Here is a 23234-nt window from a genome sequence, read left to right on the forward strand (position 1 = left end):
TGAGTACAGCACTTTTGTTGGGTATCTCCTGAAAGTTGTGACCCACACACTCTACCTCTTCTCTGTGGGTGTCCCTGGCCGAACAAGCAGCCGTGCCTGCACTTCTCATACGGCAGCGTCCCCCAGGGGAGCTGCTACTGTGATAGGTGCACAAAAAAGGGGAGCACCACTGTGTCACTCAACGGGGTTACCGAGTAGGGGGTGGGGGGGTTCAGTGTGCGGGAGCCGTCCAGCGCAGAAGGCTCTCTAGACCTCACTATAGCTGATGGGGGGGGTTTGGTGTGCGGGAGCCGGACACCAGGGCTGTCAGTGGGCGGACACACTGCCATCAAACCCTACCTCTCCTTTGCACTAAGATACGTTGCGTAAGTGTCTAGTACACAATGATGGAAGTGCACAGAGGCAATGGAGAAGGTCAAGGACCAGGTGCCCCCTTCAGAACTAGAGCTTGGCAGCGCCCGACTCAGTTGTCTCCGGTATTTCCGCATCTGGCTTATATACAGCCAAAACTATTATTTGTTGAGCTTTATTTTACCTCTTGAGAAAAAAAAGACCTGTCTTCCCCATGGTCAATTTGCAAGTTATCAAGTATGAAAGAGGTGTTTAGCAATCCGTTCAGGGTAACTCCTGAAGTATACACATGCAAGACTGTTTAAGAGCGAGTTTTCCTTTCTCCATGTTACATACAGCAAGGATGATTTAATTTTATCCTTTTAGCCATAAACATACCATGATAATAGGCAAAGCTCTTCTAGAGCTATTAGAATTAATATACAGCGATAAGAAGAATACGTACTACTTCCCTTATCCTTACTTCCCCCCCATATCCTACCCGGTCATGGTTATCTTGTAGTACAGACACACAGGTCACAAATGCACATTTGAAATGTGTGAAAAGCTACATAAATACAGTCAATTACAAACAGTTGAGGTGAGGTGTGGATTAATGGATAAGGCAGCATTATGGTCGACAGATGAAAGTTCCACAGTGGTTAAGGTTGACGGGTACAAAAGGTCAACTGCATCAAACAGTCAACATGACAATGGTGGACACAAGTTTTTTGGGCCAAATCTTGTATATTTCATGTTATCTGACCATCATCAGTACAAATGTGTACGCTCGCCACGCTTCGGGCAAGGTTACTATTCTTAATACATGTCCACGTGGATAGTAAATTAAGCAAATGTTGGGGAAACGTGTGAAAAGGACAACAATGTGTTGCTTGTTGTCATGTCAACCTTTTGTACTAGTTGACCTAATGCATGTCAACCTATTGCCTGTCGACCAATACATTATCAATCTATCATCCAGATACCGTTTAGGTGTGCACGCTTTTCTTTTGCTGTGGATGACTTGTACAGTACATGCCTTTACTAAGTCATGTTCCATTAAATGATGTACTGCAGAATACAGGCCTCTTTCCCTGTGATAGGTATATGACATGTATGTAATCAGTACAAACGGCTCTTGTTGATTTTGGCAAAAGAAATCTAACAGGTTGGAAAGTCGAAGTTAAACATTCACTTTGGCAATTTATTAATTTTAGAATACTTTGCAAATACTTTATAAACTGCAATCAGAACATCTAAGAATGCTATTGAGGTATTATTATTTTAGTAGAGTTTGATATTGAAAGTTCACATTTTTATATCCTACTGATAAGATAAAATAAAATGTGAATTGTATAGTATACTGTGAGCAGTAATTATTTGGTGTGATGTATTGAACGGGTCTGCCGTAAATCTTTCTCTTGGTGCTACATGTTTTATCAAATCTTCACCTCCCCCCATTGTGTTGCTGAAATGTTAATGGTTTTTATATGTTTTGGTGTATATTTCCAATAAGCCTCAGTTATTGATGTAAGCGTAATAGTGATACATGAGATAAGTAATTATAGCATTGAGGTCTGCACAGTTATGATTTCCATATAATTATCATGGTCTTATTTTATTTTAGTTTCATGATGTTGTGGCTCAGACTCAACAAGATGGGCCTTTCGTCTTTGTGGTCTCTTTAACATCTGATGGGGATGCAAAATGGAGTTTAACAGGTATGTGCTATACTGTTTCTTCTTATCTAACCTGTGCTTTAAGATAAGGTAATTTGTAAACTTTTCAGGATAGCGCCCTCATTCCTTTGCTTTTTAATGTCTCTGCCATCTATTTCTAGCTGAATTGTGTCAATACAGTCTGTGGCTCTATATAAATATACTGTATAGTATACATACAGAGGTGTAGCCTCAATACATCATGCATCACTCCATGGCAGCTCTGTGTCGGACATCTTTTTTGCCAAAACTGCATCTTAGTCGCAACGTGATGCCACTAGGGCTCACCAGGAAACTGTGCTCATTCATTTCATATGCGACAGCAACACATTTTTGGCAAAAAAGATGGCCAATTCTAGCAGAGTCTCAAAGGGCCTGGAGCACAGAGAGGGGCTGTTAGGGACGACTGCGACAATGATGTGTGACGATACTTCGGTACTTGTTGCTCATTTCCTAGCCATGCAGGTGGTTTCTATATGAAGGATTCTAAATTGTGATGTTGTGTTCCCAGAATGCCCATGATAAGGTAAAGACAGTGGGGCAATCCTATTAATTAATATATGTATGTATGTGTGTGTGTGTGTGTGTGTATGTATATATATATATATATATATATATATATACACACACACACACACACACACACACACACACACACACACACACACACACACACACACACACGTAAGAGGTCTCAAATGTAATAGATAGTTACTTTATGCTTGCTGATAATTCAGGAACTGTAGAGGCTCAGCAGGAATAAATAAGACGGGCTTCTGAAATGAAGTAGCCGCCCGGAGATGAAACTTAATGACCATAGAGACTCCACAGTACAGACTGATGGGAGTCTATTATTATTTTTTCACTTGACATAACCTTGTTTGTGGTATTCTAATAATAAGGGTGATGTACAAACCTAGCAATGCAAGTGAAATTAAAATATCATGTATTTGAAGTTAAGGCTGGACTTGATGTAATTTATCTCACAAATAGAAACGTACGTACAGTATAAGATCTTACAGTGGCGGGATGATATAGCGTTGTTTGAACGCTATGTGCATTTCTGCCTGTAGTATACATGACAAGGACCAGAACAAAGGATGCTTTCTACTTCCTCACCATACACTACACACAAAGCAGACTTTATCTGCCAGCCATTGATTTCTATGGCCACCATCCAAAGAGCGTGACTACAACAGTTTATGCCTCAAACTCTGCTTACTACTTACCACCTGGTAAATGAGCATAGACTACATGCTTTACCTGTGGTTACTATGGGGTATATGCAATTAGCGGCGAATCGCGGCAAATTATCGCCGTTTTTTTAATTTTACACAATTCGACCGTCCAATTTCGGCAAGTGGTTGCCGAAATTCACCATATTCAATGGAAAACGGATTCGACAGTCCCGCGGGCGAAAAACGGCCGATTTGCCGAATTTTGCCGCGATTTAAAAAAAACGGGGGAAAACGGGAAAAACCCGAAAAAAATGGCGTGGGGTCCCCCCTCCAAAGCATAACCAGCCCCGGGCTCTGAGCCTGGTGCTGGTGCAAAAAATACGGGGGACAAAAAGAGTAGGGGTCCCCCGTATTTTATACACCAGCATCGGGCTCCACTAGCTGGACAGATAATGCCACAGCCGGGGGTCACTTTTATACAGCGCCCTGCGGCCGTGGCATTAAATATCCAACTAGTCACCCCTGGCCGGGGTACCCTGGGGGAGTGGGGACCCCTTCAATCAAGGGGTCCTTCCCCCCCAGCCACCCAAGGGCCAGGGGTGAAGCCCGAGGCTGTCCCCCCCCCCCCCCCCATCCAAGGGCTGCGGATGGGAGGCTGATAGCCTTGAGAAAATGACAAGAATATTGTTTTTTCCTGTAGTGCTACAAGTCCCAGCAAGCCTCCCCCGCAAGCTGGTACTTGGAGAACCACAAGTACCAGCATGTGGGAGAAAAACGGGCCCGCTGGTACCTGTAGTTCTACTGAAAAAAAAATATCCAAATAAAAACAAGCTTGATAGTAAAACTTTATTACACAACTGCTGACACACAAATACTTACCTATGTTGACCCGCCGACTGCCACAGTCTCCGACGATCCGGGGTACCTGTGAAAAAAATTAGACTCGCCTCAATCCAGTGTCCGGGAGATAATCCACGTACTTGTTAAAAAAAGAAAACGAACACCCGGACCAGCGAACTGAAAGGGGTCCCATGTTTACACATCAGACCCCTTTCCCCGAATGTGCCGGGACCCCACGTGACTCCTGTCACTGAGGTCCCTTCAGCCAATTAGGAAGCGCTACTTCCGTGGCGCTCACCTGATTGGCTGTGCGCGTGTGACCTCAGACAGCGCATCGCACAGCTCCCTCCATTACTTTCAATGGTGGGAACTTTGCCGTCAGCGGTGGGGTTACCCGCGGTCAGCCGCTGACCGCGGGTGACCTCACCGCTAACCGCAAAGTTCCCACCATTGAATATAATGGAGAGGCTTTGCGATGCACTGTCTGAGGTCACACGCGCACAGCCAATCAGGTGAGCGCCACGGAAGTAGCGCTTCCTGATTGGCTGAAGGGACCTCAGTGACAGGAGTCACGTGGGGTCCCGGCACATTCGGGGAAAGGGGTCTGATGTGTAAACATGGGACCCCTTTCAGTTCGCTGGTCCGGGTGTTCGTTTTCTTTTTTCTCTATCGTCCTAAGTGGATGCTGGGGTTCCTGAAAGGACCATGGGGAATAGCGGCTCCGCAGGAGACAGGGCACAAAAGTAAAGCTTTTACAGGTCAGGTGGTGTGTACTGGCTCCTCCCCCTATGACCCTCCTCCAGACTCCAGTTAGATTTTTGTGCCCGGCCGAGAAGGGTGCAATTCTAGGTGGCTCTCATAAAGAGCTGCTTAGAGAGTTTAGCTTAGGTTTTTTATTTTACAGTGATTCCTGCTGGCAACAGGATCACTGCAACGAGGGACAGAGGGGAGAAGAAGTGAACTCACCTGCGTGCAGGATGGATTGGCTTCTTGGCTACTGGACATGAAGCTCCAGAGGGACGATCACAGGTACAGCCTGGATGGTCACCGGAGCCACGCCGCCGGCCCCCTCACAGATGCTGAAGCAAGAAGAGGTCCAGAATCGGCGGCTGAAGACTCCTGCAGTCTTCTTAAGGTAGCGCACAGCACTGCAGCTGTGCGCCATTTTCCTCTCAGCACACTTCACACGGCAGTCACTGAGGGTGCAGGGCGCTGGGGGGGGGCGCCCTGGGAGGCAAATGAAAACCTTTAAAAAGGCTAAAAATACCTCACATATAGCCCCAGAGGCTATATGGAGATATTTACCCCTGCCTAAATGTACTAAATAGCGGGAGACGAGCCCGCCGGAAAAGGGGCGGGGCCTATCTCCTCAGCACACGGCGCCATTTTCTGTCACAGCTCCGCTGGTCAGGAAGGCTCCCAGGTCTCTCCCCTGCACTGCACTACAGAAACAGGGTATAACAGAGAGGGGGGGCAAAATAAATGGCAATATATTAATATAAAAGCAGCTATAAGGGAGCACTTAATCATAAGGCTATCCCTGTCATATATAGCGCTTTTTGGTGTGTGCTGGCAGACTCTCCCTCTGTCTCCCCAAAGGGCTAGTGGGTCCTGTCTTCGTATAGAGCATTCCCTGTGTGTCTGCTGTGTGTCGGTACGTGTGTGTCGACATGTATGAGGACGTTATTGGTGTGGAGGCGGAGCAATTGCCAAATATGAGGATGTCACCTTCTAGGGGGTCGACACCAGAATGGATGCCTTTATTTGTGGAATTACGGGATAGCGTCAACTCGCTTAAGCAGTCGTTTGCCGACATGAGGCGGCCGGACACTCACTTAGTGCCTGTCCAGGCGCCTCAAACACCGTCGGGGGCTGTAAAACGCCCCTTGCCTCAGTCGGTCGACACAGACCCAGACACAGGCACTGATTCCGGTAGTGAAGGTGACGAATCAACCGTATTTTCCAAAAGGGCCACACGTTATATGATTTTGGCAATAAAGGAGATGTTACATTTAGCTGATACTACAGGTACCACTAAACAGGGTATTATGTGGGGTGTGAAAAAACTACCAGTAGTTTTTACCGAATCAGAAGAATTAAATGACGTGTGTGATGAAGCGTGGGGTGCCCCGATAAAAAACTGCTAATTTCAAAGAAGTTATTGGCTTTATACCCTTTCCCGCCAGAGGTTAGGGAGCGCTGGGAAACACCTCCTAGGGTGGACAAAGCGCTAACACGCTTATCAAAACAAGTGGCGTTACCCTCTCCTGAGACGGCCGCACTTAAAGATCCATCAGATAGGAGGATGGAAAATATCCAAAAAGGTATATACACACATGCAGGTGTTATACTACGACCAGCTATTGCGACTGCCTGGATGTGCAGTGCTGGGGTAGTTTGGTCAGAGTCCCTGATCGAAAATATTGATACCCTGGACAGGGACAATATTTTACTGTCGTTAGAACAAATAAAGGATGCATTTCTTTATATGCGTGATGCACAGAGAGATATCTGCACACTGGCATCACGGGTAAGTGCTATGTCCATTTCGGCCAGAAGAGCTTTATGGACACGACAGTGGACAGGCGATGCGTAGAGGAGTTATTTGGGGTCGGTCTATCGGATTTGGTGGCCACGGCTACGGCCGGGAAATCCACCTTTCTACCTCAAGTCACTCCCCAACAGAAAAAGGCACCGACCTTTCAACCGCAGCCTTTTCGTTCCTTTAAAAATAAGAGAGCAAAGGGCTATTCATATCTGCCACGAGGCAGAGGACGAGGGAAGAGACAGCAACAGGCAGCTCCTTCCCAGGAACAGAAGCCCTCCCCGGCTTCTACAAAAGCCTCAGCATGACGCTGGGGCTTCGCAAGCGGACTCGGGGGCGGTAGGCGGTCGTCTCAAGAATTACAGCGCGCAGTGGGCTCACTCGCAGGTAAATCCCTGGATCCTGCAGATAATATCTCAGGGGTACAGGTTGAAATTAGAGACAGAGCCACCTCGCCGTTTCCTGAAGTCTGCTTTACCAACGTCCCCCTCAGAAAGGGAGACGGTTTTGGAAGCCATTCACAAGCTGTATTCTCAGCAGGTGATAGTCAAGGTACCTCTTCTACAACAAGGGAAGGGGTATTATTCCACTCTTTTTGTGGTACCGAAGCCGGATGGCTCGGTAAGGCCTATTCTAAATCTGAAGTCCTTGAACCTGTACATAAAGAAGTTCAAGTTCAAGATGGAGTCACTCAGAGCAGTGATAGCGAACCTGGAAGAAGGGGACTTTATGGTATCCTTGGACATCAAGGATGCGTATCTCCACGTTCCAATTACCCCTCACACCAGGGGTACCTCAGGTTCGTTGTACAAAACTGTCACTATCAGTTTCAGACGCTGCCGTTTGGTTTGTCCACGGCACCTCGGGTCTTTACAAAGGTAATGGCCGAGATAATATTTCTTCTTCGAAGAAAAGGCGTATTAATTATCCCATACTTGGACGATCTCCTAATAAGGGCAAGGTCCAGAGAACAGCTAGAGATGGGTTTAGCACTATCTCGAGAGGTGCTAAAGCAGCACGGATGGATTCTGAATATTCCAAAATCCCAATTAATGCCGACAACTCGTCTGCTGTTCCTGGGGATGATTCTGGACACAGTTCAGAAAAGGTTTTTCTTCCCGAAGAAAAAGCCAAGGAGTTATCTGACCTGGTCAGGAACCTCCTAAAACCAGGAAAGGTGTCTGTACATCAATGCACAAGAGTCCTGGGAAAAAATGGTAGCTTCTTACGAAGCAATCCCTTTCGGCAGATTCCATGCAAAGGGATCTGTTGGACAAATGGTCAGGGTCGCATCTTCAGATGCACCTGCGGATAACCCTGTCGCCGAGGACAAGGGTATCCCTTCTGTGGTGGTTGCAGGAGGCTCATCTATTGGAGGGCCGCAGATTCGGCATGCAGGATTGGATCCTGGTGACCACGGGTGCCAGCCAGAGAGGCTGGGGAGCAGTCACACAGGGAAGAAATTTCCAGGGAGTGTGGTCGAGCCTGAAAAAGTCTCTTCACATAAGCATTCTGGAACTAAGAGCAATCTACAATGCTCTAAGCCAGGCGGAACCTCTGCTTCAAGGAAGACCGGTGTTGATCCAGTCGGACAACATCACGGCAGTCGCCCATGTAAACAGACAGGGCGGCACAAGAAGCAGGAGGGCAATGGCAGAAGCTGCCAGGATCCTTCGCTGGGCGGAGAATCACGTGATAGCACTGTCAGCAGTATTCATCCCGGGCGTGGACAACTGGGAAGCAGACTTCCTCAGCAGACACGACCTTCACCCGGGAGAGTGGAGACTTCATCCAGAAGTTTTCCACATGCTATTAAACCGTTGGGTAAAACCAATGGTGGACATGATGGCGTCTCGCCTCAACAAAACACTGGACAGGTATTGCGCCAGGTCAAGAGATCCGCAGGCAATAGCTGTGGACGCGCTGGTAACACCTTGGGTGTACCAGTCGGTATATGTGTTTCCTCCTCTGCCTCTCATACCAAAGGTATTGAGGATTATACGGCAAAGTGGAGTAAGACTAGTGGCTCCGGATTGGCCAAGAAGGACTTGATACCCGGAACTTCAAGAGATGGTCACGGACGATCCGTGGCCTCTACTTCTGAGAAGGGACCTGCTTCAGCAGGGTACTTGTCTTTTTCAAGACTTACCGCGGCTGCGTTTGACGGCATGGCGTTTGAATGCCAGATCCTAAAAGGAAAAGGCATTCCAGAAGAAGTCATTCCTACCTTGATAAAGGCAAGGAAGGAAGTCACCGCGAAGCATTATCGCCGTATTTGGCGAAAATGTTGCGTGGTGCGAGCAGCGGAGTGCTCCGATGGAGGAATTTCAACTGGGTCGTTTTCCTACATTTCCTGCAATCAGGATTGTCTATGGGTCTCAAATTGGGATCTATTAAGGTTCAAATTTCGGCCCTATCAATATTCTTCCAAAAAGAATTGGCCTCAGTCCCTGAGGTCCAGATTTTTATCAAAGGAGTACTGCATATACAGCCTCCTGTGGTGCCTAAGGTGGCACCGTGGGATCTAAATGTAGTTTTAGATTTCCTCAAATCAAATTGGTTTGAACCACTAAAGAAGGTGGATTTGAAATATCTCACATGGAAAGTGACTATGTTACTGGCCCTGGCTTCGGCCGGGAGAGTATCTGAACTGGCGGCTTTGTTTTATAAAAGCCCTTATTTAATTTTCCATTCGACATAGGGCAGAGCTGCGGACGCGTCCGCATTTTCTCCCTAAGGTGGTATCAGCGTTTCACCTGAACCAGCCTATTGTAGTGCCTGCGGCTACAGACGACTTGAAGGACTCCAAGTTGTTGGACGTTGTCAGAGCCTTAAAAATATACATTTAAAGGACGGCTGGAGTCAGAAAATCTGACTCGCTGTTTATACTGTATGCACCCAACAAGTTGGGTGCACCTGCTTCTAAGCAGTCGATTGCTCGTTGGATTTGTAACAAAATTCAACTTGTACATTCTGTGGCAGGCCTGCCACAGCCTAAATCTGTTAAGGCCCATTCCGCAAGGAAGGTGGGCTCATCTTGGGCGGCTGCCCGAGGGGTCTCGGCATTACTACTCTGCCGAGCAGCTACGTGGTCAGGGGAGAACACGTTTGTAAATTTTTACAAATTTGATACCCTGGCAAAGGAGGACCTGGAGTTCTCTCATTCGGTGCTGCAGAGTCATCCGCACTCTCCCGCCCGTTTGGGAGCTTTGGTATAATCCCCATGGTCCTTTCAGGAACCCCAGCATCCACTTAGGACGATAGAGAAAATAAGAATTTACTTACCGATAATTCTATTTCTCGGAGTCCGTAGTGGATGCTGGGCGCCCATCCCAAGTGCGGATTATCTGCAATACTTGTACATAGTTATTGTTAACTAATTCGGGTTATTGTTTAGGAAGCCATCTTTCAGAGGCTCCTCTGTTATCATACTGTTAACTGGGTTTAGATCACAAGTTGTACGGTGTGATTGGTGTGGCTGGTATGAGTCTTACCCGGGATTCAAAATCCTCCCTTATTGTGTACGCTCGTCCGGGCACAGTACCTAACTGGAGTCTGGAGGAGGGTCATAGGGGGAGGAGCCAGTACACACCACCTGACCTGTAAAAGCTTTACTTTTGTGCCCTGTCTCCTGCGGAGCCGCTATTCCCCATGGTCCTTTCAGGAACCCCAGCATCCACTACGGACTCCGAGAAATAGAATTATCGGTAAGTAAATTCTTATTTTTAACAAGTACGTGGATTATCTCCCGGACACTGGATTGAGGTGAGTATAATTATCTTTTATTTTCAGGTACCCGTGGATTCTACTTGGAGAAGAGGACCGACTGCTTCGTGTCAACATAGGTAAGTATGTGTGTGTCGGCAGTGTGTAATAAAGTTGTACTTGTCACGGTGTGTGTCTCCTGTTTTTATTTGGGTATTTTTTTCCCAGTAGTACTACAGGTACCAGCGGGCCCGTTTTTCGCCCGCATGCTGGTACTTGTGGTTCTCCAAGTACCAGTTTGCGGGGGAGGCTTGCTGGGACTTGTAGTACTACTGGAAAAAACAATATTCTTTCAATTTTGACAAGGCTATCAGCCCCCCATCCGCAGCCCTTGGATGGGGGGGACAGCCTCGGGCTTCACCCCTGGCCCTTGGGTGGCTGGGGGGGGGACCCCTTGATTGAAGGGGTCCCCACTCCCCCAGGGTACCCCGGCCAGGGGTGACTAGTTGGATATTTAATGCCACGGCCGCAAGGCGCTGTATAAAAGTGACCCCCGGCTGTGGCATTATCTGTCCAGCTAGTGGAGCCCGATGCTGGTGTATAAAATACGGGGGACCCCTACTCTTTTTGTCCCCCGTATTTTTTGCACCAGCACCAGGCGCAGAGCCCGGTGCTGGTTTTAAAAATACGGGGGATCCCCTGTCATTTTCCCCCCCATATTTTTAGAACCAGGACCAGCTCGAAGAGCCCGAGGCTGGTTATGCTTTGGAGGGGGGACCCCACGCCATTTTTTTTTCTGAATTTTACCATTCCATCTAAAAAAAATATATATATTATTTTAAAAAATATATAAATAATACTTGTGCCTCCAAAAAAGACAAACCAAGTACCTAATCCCTTCTAATATAAATAGATATGCTATTATCAATAAAAAAAAAACACAAAAAAACATGTTTTAAATTTTTTTTATTAGTTTCACCCACCAAAGTGTGGCGGATTGAAAATGTCGAATTTACTGTCTAAAAGCACTGTTGTCGAATTTCCAAACTTCAATTGAATATACTTTGGTCGAATTGCAGCACTTGTATCATTGCAGAAAAGTCGAATTTGACAAAAGTCGAATTTCAAAAAGTCGAATTTTGAAAGTCCGTTTTTTTGACGGAAAGTACTGAATTGCATTGACGATTTTTTTTTTTTTGGCGAAAAAGTCCGGAAATTCGACAATTTCGGGAATTCGACCGCAATTGCATATACCCCTATAAGCGTTAATGATCCCAATGCCATTTTCTTCCATAAAAAATGGATTAATGTTTTTTGACAGGTTGCTCTGTGTGCCTGACAATATGGTTGTCAATAATTGGGTAGATCTGTGAAATAGCATTTACATTGCCATGGTTACTGTACAAACTTGTACATACTGTAGCAGCCAAGTTGCTAGCGGACACTAAGGAGCCAGAGACTGGAGCCATCGCACAATGTGTTGAGACTGAGGGACTGCAAGACATAGATACACACACTGCCTAATAAAACACGGTCATTGTGGGATTAATTTACAGCAATGTGGCGGCAGCTACTGAAGGTTTGAAAATGTTTGCGGTCTTTGATTTCTCCCATGTACACCCGTAGGTGTATATTCAATTAAAGTCTGATCCATTCCGATATGTATTTGTCGGAATGGATCCAACAACCCCTATTCAACCCCATCTTAATTTGACTTTTTCAAGTCGATTTTAGATGGTACGCAGAGGAGGAGAAGGGGGGGCGAGCCGTGGGGGGACAGCCGGCGGGCATACAGGGAGATCCGCTGCAGCTGGATGTCACTCAGCCGCCCGACCTCACGGCAGCTTCCACCTGGCTCCAGCAGCGTGCTGGAGCCGGGTGGAAGCTGCCGTGAGGTCGGGCGGCTGAGTGACATCCAGCTTGTAGCGCTACTGTAGCGCTGATCTCCCTGTATGCCCGCCGGCTGTCCCCCCATCTCCCTGCGGCTCCCCCCCCTCGCCTCCTCTGGGTCCGCATCTCAGTCCGACACATCATTTTGATGTCGGACTGAGATGGTCGAAAAGGAGGCCAAAACCTGTCTGATTTGGCCCCGTTTTTCGACATAAACACGTGTATCGGCAGCTATTCCGCCGATCCACGTGCTTTTCGAAAAGACGAATTTATCGACTTGTCGAAAAATTTAGCAAAATATTGAATAACTCGAATCAGGATTCGACCTTAAAAAGTCAAAAACTGCCGTCTTTTTGACAGACGTTTTCGACTTCAATTGAATATACCCCATAATCTACTTCTCAAGCACATGACTGCACAGTGCTATTGGACAGTAAATATTTACTGACATTTGTTTCTTCTTCTCTTCCTGTAACAGTTTCTACATCAATGGAAGGTCCCCATGGGTATATCTCTGCGTCAGAATGGCCATTAATGATTGTAAGTATAGCAAATATCATAAAAGGAATTTCAGATTAGTTTGTCACATAGAAGTGTTGAACCACATACCGTGATCATCCTGTTCTTGGCGGTGGAATGTCTACAAAGTAACACTTAGCAGACTTAAAACCGTGGTTTTGTCTCTTGAGATCCTGACATGAAAACAGATTATTACAGTATAACGGTCTTTTCCTTTCATTTTGTTTTCCAGTTTTATATGGTGATGTGCATAATGTACATTGTGCTTGGTCTAATGTGGTTTGTCTGGTCTGCCTGCTATTGGAAGGACTTGCTAAGGATACAGTTTTGGATTGCTGCTGTTATTTTCCTAGGAATGCTGGAAAAAGCAGTGTTCTATGCTGAATATCAAAATACCAACAGCACTGGAGTGTCATGTAAGTCGCTTATGTTTTTGGAATGACAAATGCTTTGTACAGTGTAGCATTCTAATACACAATCCTAATTATATCTGTCCCTGTCTCTCTTTACCTATAGCACCCGGTCTGCTGGTATTTGCAGAGTTAGTTTCCTCTGTAAAAAGAACACTGGCTCGACTGCTAGTGACCATTGTCAGCTTGGGATATGGTATAGTGAAGTAAGTAACTTCTTAATGTGTTTTTTGTTGTTTTTTTACAGCATGTTTCGGCATCCCAAGCAGCAGAAGAGCTGCAGTTCTGCATACTATAGCTGCCATGCCATGCTGGGATTTATATTTTTTCTAACAACTGCACTGTGACTGGTATCACTTTGTCCCAAGCATCGCAAGCTTAGAGTACATCACAAGGGGAAATCAAATTCTGGATGTTCATAGCTTAATAGAATTGAATGTAAACAGTGGCCGATGTTGGAGTTTAGAAATGGTACTGTAAATGGACTTGAATGGACAGTCAATTTGAGATGTAATTTAAGATGCTTTTTAACACTATAAAACAAAATACAAAGTTGTAATACTTAATGGGCTCGATTCAATTCTGTGCAATGTTAATAGCACCGTGAAGGAGGTGCCGGAGCTATTCAATTTATTGCACTGTTATGCCCAGGAAGAGGATTTCTGCTTGCTCCCCTCCTGAGGTGCAAGCAGAAACAGAACTAAAATAATAAATAAATGAACCAGCGCTTGCTGTATAAGAAATACTCGCAGATGGACGGCTTGTCTAATAAAAATAATAAGCACAATTTATTACATAAAATAAATAAATAAGACATTCTTGATAAAAAATTATGTTAAAAAATACACATGCAATATGGCAAAGACCACCTCTCTGTTATGGCTCCTGATTAAAAAGTCCACTCATAGTCTACTGTGGGTAATTCCAGCAGTTGGCTAGGACATTTTTCCAGTTTGCTATAGTCACTGTAATGCAGTAAAATTTACCGGAAGTTGGTATGCAATGATTCCTTGTAGATGTCTCCGCCTAGGATAATTCCATGCGTGACTGGAGGGAGAAACCGGATAAACTGCTGCAGTGCTGGTCTGATTGTGGAGCAAATGTCCAAAAAGATGCCAGTGCAGATCACAGGAGTCCAAATGGATGAAGAAGAGTGGTTCAAATATTAGGAAAGAGAGGTGTGATAGGCTCAATGCGTTTCGCTGGTTCTTTGACCTCCAGCTTCCTCAGGATCATGAATTAGAGTGGGAGCCCGGGGATCCTTATATACCCCTTTAAGTGGCTTGGTTAATAACACATGTCAAAAAATAGAACTAAAGTAGTGCTGTAAATGCTGTTTTCTGCCTTTAGCACAGTGCAAACCGCATCATGACAAGCACTTAAGTCGGAGAATGCTCGCAACTATACACCCAGTTTAAGTCGTGAGAACTGGCACCTCCCAACTAGAAATGAGGACAATTGAATAGCTCCAGGACCTCCTTCCCAGATCTATTAACATTGCGCAGAATTGAACCGAGACCATTTTGTCTTTGTGTTTTATTAAATAGTCTCAAAAAGTATAAGCAGTGGTGACTCTTTATCAGCCACCTTCCCATGGCACAAACATACAGGCGAGACATGGACGCGAACACGCAGACAGGGAACATACTATACACACAGACGCACATGAGACAGCCAGACAGGGAGACATGGGATGCACATATACTGTAAGGATGAACACACAGGCAGTGAGAATAACATCCAATATGCAGATACCTGTTTCTGTCAGGGAAGAACCTACCTATGGCATGTTAGAAATCCAGGTTTACTCATTCTGCTGAGAGGAATGCATTTTTGCCAGAGCAACAGTTTCAACTGAATTACCTTCCACCGTACTGTGTGTTTCTCTTACTGACTCATAGAAGCGAGACCAAAACGTACAGAGACCTACTGTATAAATGACTCTCCCACTCCGGCTTTAGCTTTGGGTACAAATTCATTTGTGACAGTTGATAGCCAAGCTGTATGTTCTAGAGAAGGAGAAAGAAAGGCCTGTATACTATAGTGTTGTGTACTGGCTACTATACTACATGTAAGGCAGTTGGTGGGCATAAGCAATTCTGCAGTGAGAACCTTTTTTCTCTGTATACATTTAAGTACTAAATACATGGGGGCTGTCATTCTGCATGGTAAAATAAACAGTAGCTTACAGTAGTAAACCTTGTTAAATAGAGTATTTTGTTTTCTTTAGTTCATTACTGAAAGCGTAATTGTGGAGTCGTCGAAGGCAGCCCTAGAGCTGCAGATTTATAAATAGATGTTTTTTTTTCTAAATGACAAGGCCATGTTTTGTGAAATCTGTATACAGCACACACAGGGTCCACACAATCCTGGGTCCAGAAAGAGTACTCTGTACCATGGTCAGAGTGAGACCCGAGAATTTACTGGGTTTCTAGACCTGGCTATTTCCCGTGTCTTATGTCTGAAATATTACTAGCATAAGTAGGTATAATAAGCATGTGACATCATATTGTACGTGTGAGATGTACATGTTACAATTTGAAGGACATTTTTAAACTTTCTGTAAAAGCCATGCTTCCACCATTGTGTTACTTACATTGTGTTTTTATGCCATGTGTCTGTTTTCCTGGCCAGGCCACGCTTAGGGGCTGTCATGCATCGTGTGGTTGGAATGGGTGTTCTGTATCTGGCATTTGCTACAGTTGAAGGCGTAATGAGAGTTATTGGGGTAAGAGGCTTTATTTTTCTATATGTAAGTGGCTTATATATTGGTTAGTATTTCTCACTCTAATGTATGGTCACACATTTATCTATAGTGCTGGTCAAGTAACCTACAGTAACAGCTGTCTTTATGATACTACTAGTTGCCAGCCCGTCAAAATGACGGAACAACATAACAGTAATGTCAGTGGCTGTGCGCTCCCTAACTGAGTAACAGTTGATTTGCTCCGTCTAGTGCCGTCTGGTGGCCTCCGACACTTGAATTTCCCCCATAGAGGTGAGGGGCAGCGTTAGCCTTTTATTATATAGATTTTTTTTTTTTTTTAACATGTTTATTTGAAAAGTCAAGCAATACAATAAGATATGTCAAATAAAGACCATACAATATGACTAGAGGCATTGGGGTCTATTCAGAGATGAACGCAGATTGCTGCATACGCAGCCAGATCTGCGTTCATCTCTGCACATGCTGGGGGCTGCCCAGTATGTGTGAGGCCGCCTTCCGATGCCTCCGCTTCGGAACTAAGGTTGACTCCTGGCGCGCTGTGGCCATGTTTTTTTTCTAGTAGAACGGCTGCGTGTGACGTCACGCAGCCGTCCCGAAAACGGTCCCGGTTTGCTTCGCACCTTAACACTGCGCCACCGTCACGCAAACACTTGCCGCTGTCAATCACATAGCACCACAATGTGATCCACCACCATGGCATCCACCGCAATGTGTGTGTCCACGTAGCTGCTATGTGGCCGCTGGGCATGGCATCGGCAAACTGCGCTACAGGCTGCATAAGCATCCGGGTCTGAATGACCCTCATTATTGGTAGAAAAATTATTATGTTTTTATTAGATGACAGTAGCAGAACTACCGTCACTTCACGGGGCCCAGAGGGGAGGGAGTCTGACACTTGAAATTTTGCTATAGAGCAGTGGTTCCCAAACGCAGTCCTCAAGGCACCCCAACAGTCCAGGTTTTAGGTATATCCCTGCTTGTGCACAGATGGTGTAATCAAACTGACTGTACTAATTAGGTTACCTGTGTTTAAACATGGATAGCCTTAAAACTTGGACGGTTGGGGTGCCTTGAGGACTGCGCTTGGGAACCATTGTTAGAGAACCTGATTATACTGCGTTTCTCCCTTGCCTAATGGTATTCACAAGTTCTTCCTATGACAGGCAATTATTTTGAATTAACAGAAGTAATTTATAAATAAGCGTGAATGTAAGAAATACTCTTGGTGAATATTGTTTAACTGGAGTTTTCCATTTCTTCACACACAGAACACAGTAATGTCTTGTCTAGTTGTATCTGATATTTCATTCTTCTAACTCTAACCACAGTGGTAGTGTCTTTCACCCGCACACATTTGTGTCTCTTGTCTCATACACTGCTACTGACAAAGGACATGTAGGTGCCTATTGAAAAGTAAAGACAAGTCCTGAATATGTAGTAGTCTGTGGTGTGCAGATTTGTTAGACAATGTGAACATGTCCCCTTTAAGCACAGTGTACAGTACTAATGTGTGTCTTATTTATATTTTATTGCAGTCAAAGGAATCTGATCTAGTCTTGCTGGCCAGTATCCCGCTCGCCCTACTGGATTCAGCCTTGTGCTGGTGGATATCCTTTACAGTCACAGCTCGCACTTACCTGTGGTTTATATTACAGAGAAATTAAATCACCCATAGTATACAGTACACTGTTATAGTATTTTTTTTTGTATTCATGCAGTTAGAATAGTACTACACAAGTAAAGGGGTATAAGTATGGGATTATGCCACACCTTCAGAAGAATTACATTAGAGATTGTTCTGAATAGTTATATTACCCTTTGAAATCAAGAGATTGTTCTGAATAGTTATATTACCCTTTGAAATCAAAAGAAAAATCCAGCTCATTCTAGAGTTTCTCTTGTGGTAACTAATGCTGTACAATCTGATGGCATTAAAGGTTTCTGCTTGTGTAAACTTGGCATACAGCTGCCATCATTTGTCCTAACTGTATTGGCTGTGTGGAGTGACCAGATGTGCTACAGATTTTGGAGAGATTTCTTACGTATTGGTGAAAAGAAGGAGGGTTGCGTGAAAGAGGAGCGTAACCTAGCTATGCCACCTCCTTTTTCTATTTATTCTTGTTTTAGGTCATATAACTGATCTAGATTTTCCTTAATGTTCCTATACATATTTGTGAGTTTGGCACAAACAATGAAGACACTAAAGTTAAGAAGGAATACCGTGAAATATTCATTATATAGACACTTTACCAATACATTGGTTTTTGCTATATTAGGTAAGATTTATTGGGGTCTATATTAAGCTTCTGGTCTAAAATAATGATTGTGATATAATGGGTGTGTTCTCCTTTCCCCTCAGCTTCTGTTATATTTATGGCATGGACAACTAAAAAATTCAGATTGGCACAATGTCAGTCGGTGAGTATTGATTATTTATTACCATGTATTTATTTAGTGTACGCATACTGTACTCCAAATCGCTTTATAGAGAATATTTAGTCACATCAGTCACTGCCCCATTAAGGCTTACAATCCGTTCCCTACCACATCATACATACACAAAAAATATGGTTCATTTTTATTGAAAGCCAGAATATTTTTTGAGTGTGGGAGGAAAGAGTACTCTGAGGAAACCCACGCAAGCATGCGGAGAATGTACAAACTCCACACAGAGCATTATCTAGTGTCTCTGTAATTCCAATACTTACCACAGAACTATAGTAATTGCTACATTTTCAATATAACAGTAAAATAAAAAACACAATGAATCACAATAGATAGCCACCAATATTGATAGCAGAGGCACAAACAGTGAGATGTCACTTAGGAGAAGTGAATACAAAATATAATATATGAAGTGCAGACAGATCTTTCCCCAATAAGGATAGGGAGCCTCATAAGTGAAGATTATTTATAAGGGGTCATTCAGGTGCAGTTGTAGTTGCTATTGCAGGGATAGCGCTGTATGGTAATGCGACAGGAGGCGTCTATTACAAGCAGAAGCCTCCTGCTGCAGTAGTGAAGACGCAGCATCAGATAGCTCTCCCACCAGTGGGTGGCATTCGGCACCTTGTGATGCCGAGCAAGACAACCGTCGCAGAGGCCAGGAAATCTTTGTCCTACAACAGAGATCGCTAACCTCTCCACAGCACACACAGCGCTTCCTGATTCCTTAGCCACGCTGGATATCTGGTACAGAGTGTAGCAAAGGGTGAAAGCTGCTTGTGTACACTATCTGGATCCTATTTAGGACAGAAATTGTTAGTGTTCACTGTATTATAGGGAGCTGGGGCTGTGCAACTCAGGGTGTGCTGATATTCTCTCTCTCTCTCTCCTCTCACATACAGCAGGGCAGGCTTGGAATATCACTGTCTGTGTGTATGTTGTTGTTGTGCTTACTGTGAAACATGGGTAAACACAAACTGTGCAACTGTGCATCTGCACACCAGATTCTCTCCATTAATATTCTGATTCAGTTTCATGTGAACAATGCAGTCAATCTTCACAAATCAGTGAAGGGGCTGGGGGGGAGGGTCCAGAGCCCCACTGGTTAGGGTTTCTTAACTATTATGTCAGATATATGATCCCAGCTCTCTGCTAATGTGCAGAAGACTCGGCTACTACAACAAGCAGATGCACAGCCCCCCCTCTCTCATGCAGGTCCACAGAAGCGTGGGTTACCTGCTCTACTGTCTGATACAGATGATGATATACACAAGGATGGGGATGACCTGGATCCCGTTAGTGGGGATTCCGATTCTGCTCAGGCTATTGAACCCCTAATTCTGTCTGTTAGGAACGTGTTAAAGCTCCCCTCTAGAGGACGCTGCGTCACAACAGTCGTTTTTCTTTGTACAAAACAGGCCTAATGTCATTTTCCCTGACTCTACAGAGTTAGATGACCTATTCAAACAGGCCTGGAAAATCCAGCCAAAAAATTCCAAGTGTCCAAAAAGTTTTTGAGCACTTTCCCATTTGCTCCTGAAGGTCGACAATTTTGGGAGGAACCCCCTGGTGTGGATGTATCCGTCTCTTGCCCGTCTAAAAATTCGGTGCTGCCTGCCCCGAGCTCCTTTACCATGAAGGATCCTGGGTATAGGAAGATAGAGACGGTCATTGCGGGTTGCTGGATGACCCATGCCATTCATTCCTGGGCCACTCAATTTCAGGGGGCCTCTCGGGGGGATATGCCCTTAGTTACTATGGTAACCCTCCTAAACACATTCAGGACACTACTCGTGTCCCCTGTGGTTCACTCAAGGAGATGGGGAACATTAATGCCCGGACTTCTGCTATGGCAGTGTCGGCGCGCAGGGCCTTTTGGTTGCGTCAGTGGATAGCGGACGCGAAATCCAAATGTAGTGTGGAATCCCTCCCCTTTTCTGGGGAATGGCTCTTTGGGTTTGAATTGGATACCTGGATTTCCAAAGTTATAGCTGAGAAATCCACGTTTCTCCCCTCTGGGGCCCCGATGGCGAGACGCTCCTATCCTGGGCCATCTGTCCAGTCCTTTCGGTCTCACAGATTTTCGATCCAAGGCCAGATGTGCCTCCAATGCGACTAGAGGCACCAAAGGGAAGTCCAGAAAACCTGCAAGCACCAGTTCTCAGGAACAGTCCACCGGTTCTGCGTCCACTAAGGCCTCAGCATGACGGTGCCCACCCACCCTGAGGGGATCTCGACTGCGTCACTTCAGCCGCGTCTGGGAGACTTCTGCCAGGATACCTGGGTCAGAGATCTTGTTTCTCAGGGCCATAAGCTGGAGTTAGACAGTACTCCACCCCAACGATTTTTCAAATCAAGCTTACCAGCTTTGGAGGATTTGCAAGTTACATTGCAACAGGCCATCCGAAAGTTGGTCCAGTCCCACGTCATTGTTCCAGTACCAATACCACAACGCGGCACAGGGTTTTACTCAAACCTGTTTGTTGTGCCGAAACCGGACGATTTGGTCAGACCCATTTTGAATCTAAAATCCTTGAATCCTTATTTGAAGGTGTTCAAGTTCAAGACGGAATCCCTGCGAGCAGTGGTTGCGGGCCTGGAAGAACAGGAATTTATGGCCTCCTTGGACATCAAGGACGCCTACCTCCATATTCCGATTTGGCCACCTCATCAGGTGTACCTGCAGTTTGCCCTTCTGGACAATCACTTCCAATTCCAGGCACTGCCCCTTCGGCCTGTCCACAGCCCCAAGTTTATTCACGAAGGTGATGGCGGAGATGATGTTCCAACTCTGGGTCCAGGGTGTCAATGTTGTCCCTTATCTGGATGATCATCTGATAAAAGCACGATCCAAGGAGCTTTTGTTGCTCCATATTGACCACACTAGCCATCTTCTGTCAGACCATGGGTGGATCCTCAACTTACAAAAGTCCCATCTGGAGCCAATTCAGAGGCTCCTGTTCCTGGGGATGTTGCTGGATACTGTGGCCCAGAAGGTGTTTCTGCCAGAGGACAAGGCGAAAACCAATTCAGGAGATGGTCCGCATGGTGCTCCAACCTACTTGAGTGTCCATCCATCTTTGCATACGATTGTTGGAAAAGATGGTTGCCTCATATATTAGGTGATCCAGTATGGGAGGTTCCATGCCAGAACATTTCAGTTGGATCTCCTGAGCAAGTGGTCCGGATCACATCTACAGATGCACCGGATGATTCGGCTGTCACCTCAGACCAGGATTTCCCTCCTGTGGTGGCTACAGTCCTCCAATCTCCTGGAAGGCCGGCGTTTCGGGATTCAGGATTGGACCCTCCTCACGACGGATGCAAGTTTACGGGGATGGGGAGCTGTCACACAAGGGGCGCAGTTCCAGGGCAGGTGGTCAGCCCATGAGGCCCTCCTTCAGATCAACATTCTGGAACGTAGGGAGATCTACAATGCTCTGCTTCAGGCCTCTCCTCTGCTCAAGGATCATTCGATCCAGGTACAATTGGACAACGCCACGGCAGTGGCGTATATCAATCGACAAGGAGGGACAAAAAGCAGAGCCTGCATACGAGAGGTGTCAGATACTCCTCTGGGCGGAAAGAAATGCAAGAGCAATGTCTGCAATCTTCATTCCGGGAGTAGACAACTGGGAGGCGGACTTCCTGAGTCGTCACGATCTCTACCCGGGAGGGTGGGGGCTCCACCATCTGGTATTTCAGCAGATCATCGACCGATGGGGTTGCCCACAAATAGACATGATGGCTTCTCGTCTCAACAAGAAACTTCCCTGATATTGTTCACGGACCAGCGACCCTCGGGTGAGGGCAGTGGATGCACTGGCGTCGCTTTAGCCTTACCCGGCTGGTCTACCTGTTTCTTCCGATTCCACTTCTCCCAAGGGTGCTGAAGCGGATCAGTAATCAAAGTGTTCAGACAATTTTGATTGCCCGGGATTGGCCTCGGAGGGCATGGTACACAGATCTTCTGGACATGTCCGTCGAAGACCCTTGGCCTTTACCACTAAGAAGCGATCTTCTTCAACAAGGATTGTTCGTCTACCCGGACTTACGGCGACTTTGTTTGACGGCATGGAGGTTGAGCGGCACATCCTAGCTCACAAGGGCCTTTCCAAGAAGGTTATTGCTAAATGGTTCAGGGCAGGAAACCTGTGACGTCAAAACACTATCATCATATCTGGAGGAGATATGTCTCTTGGTGCGAGGAACGCATGTATCCGCCTACTGAGTTTCACTTAGGACGTTTCTTACATTTCCTGCATGCTGTTGTTGTTAAAGGCTTACGTCTGGATTCCATTAAGGTCCAGATTTCAGCCCTCTCCATTTTCTTCCAGAAGAAATTGGCATTGTTACCAGAAGTTCAGACCTTCTTGCAAGGGGGTACTCCACATACAACCTTCTTTTGTGCCGCCTACGGCACCCTGGCATCTGAATGTAGTGTTGGAATTTCTACAGTCCTCCTGGTTTGAACCGCTGATGAAGGTAGAAGACAAGTACCTCACGTGGAAGACGGTGATGTTACTGGCCCTGGCTTTTGCTCGACGTGTCTCAGAATTGGGGGCCTTATCATGTAAAAGTCCATACTTGGTCTTTTAGGAGGACAGAGCGGAGCTCCGGACTAGACAGCAGTTCCTGCCAAAGATTGTCTCTGCATTTCACCTGAATCAACCTATTGTGGTTCCGTCAAGTTCTGGCACTTCTGCTCCTCCGGAGACATTGGATGCTGTGCGAGCCTTGAAGGTCTATGTCAGGCTTACGGCTTGGATCAGAAAGACTGATTCCTTGTTCCTGCTTCGAAGCAGTCCATTGCTCGTTGGCTTAGACTTACTATCCAACAGGCCCATGTGTCGGCAGCCTTGCCTGTTCCTAAGTCTCTGAAGGCCCACTCTACAAGATCGGTGGGGTCTTCCTGGGCGGCTGCCC

General features: G+C 45.8%; 1 protein-coding gene across 1 annotated transcript in view; it reads left to right on the plus strand.

Annotated features, from left to right (window-relative positions):
• TMEM87B (transmembrane protein 87B) overlaps positions 1-23234 on the plus strand; it is a 113668-nt gene that overhangs the window by 72947 nt on the left and 17487 nt on the right. Inside the window, exons 7-14 of the mRNA XM_063918102.1 lie at positions 1958-2051; positions 12685-12746; positions 12958-13141; positions 13242-13341; positions 15770-15863; positions 17399-17470; positions 18031-18139; positions 18223-18281. Coding sequence (XP_063774172.1) covers positions 1958-2051; positions 12685-12746; positions 12958-13141; positions 13242-13341; positions 15770-15863; positions 17399-17470; positions 18031-18139; positions 18223-18281 — 774 coding nt within the window. The remainder of the gene's footprint in view (positions 1-1957; positions 2052-12684; positions 12747-12957; positions 13142-13241; positions 13342-15769; positions 15864-17398; positions 17471-18030; positions 18140-18222; positions 18282-23234) is intronic.

This window comes from Pseudophryne corroboree, chromosome 4 (assembly GCF_028390025.1).
Source record: "Pseudophryne corroboree isolate aPseCor3 chromosome 4, aPseCor3.hap2, whole genome shotgun sequence".
In the NCBI taxonomy this organism is placed as follows: Eukaryota; Metazoa; Chordata; class Amphibia; order Anura; family Myobatrachidae; genus Pseudophryne; species Pseudophryne corroboree.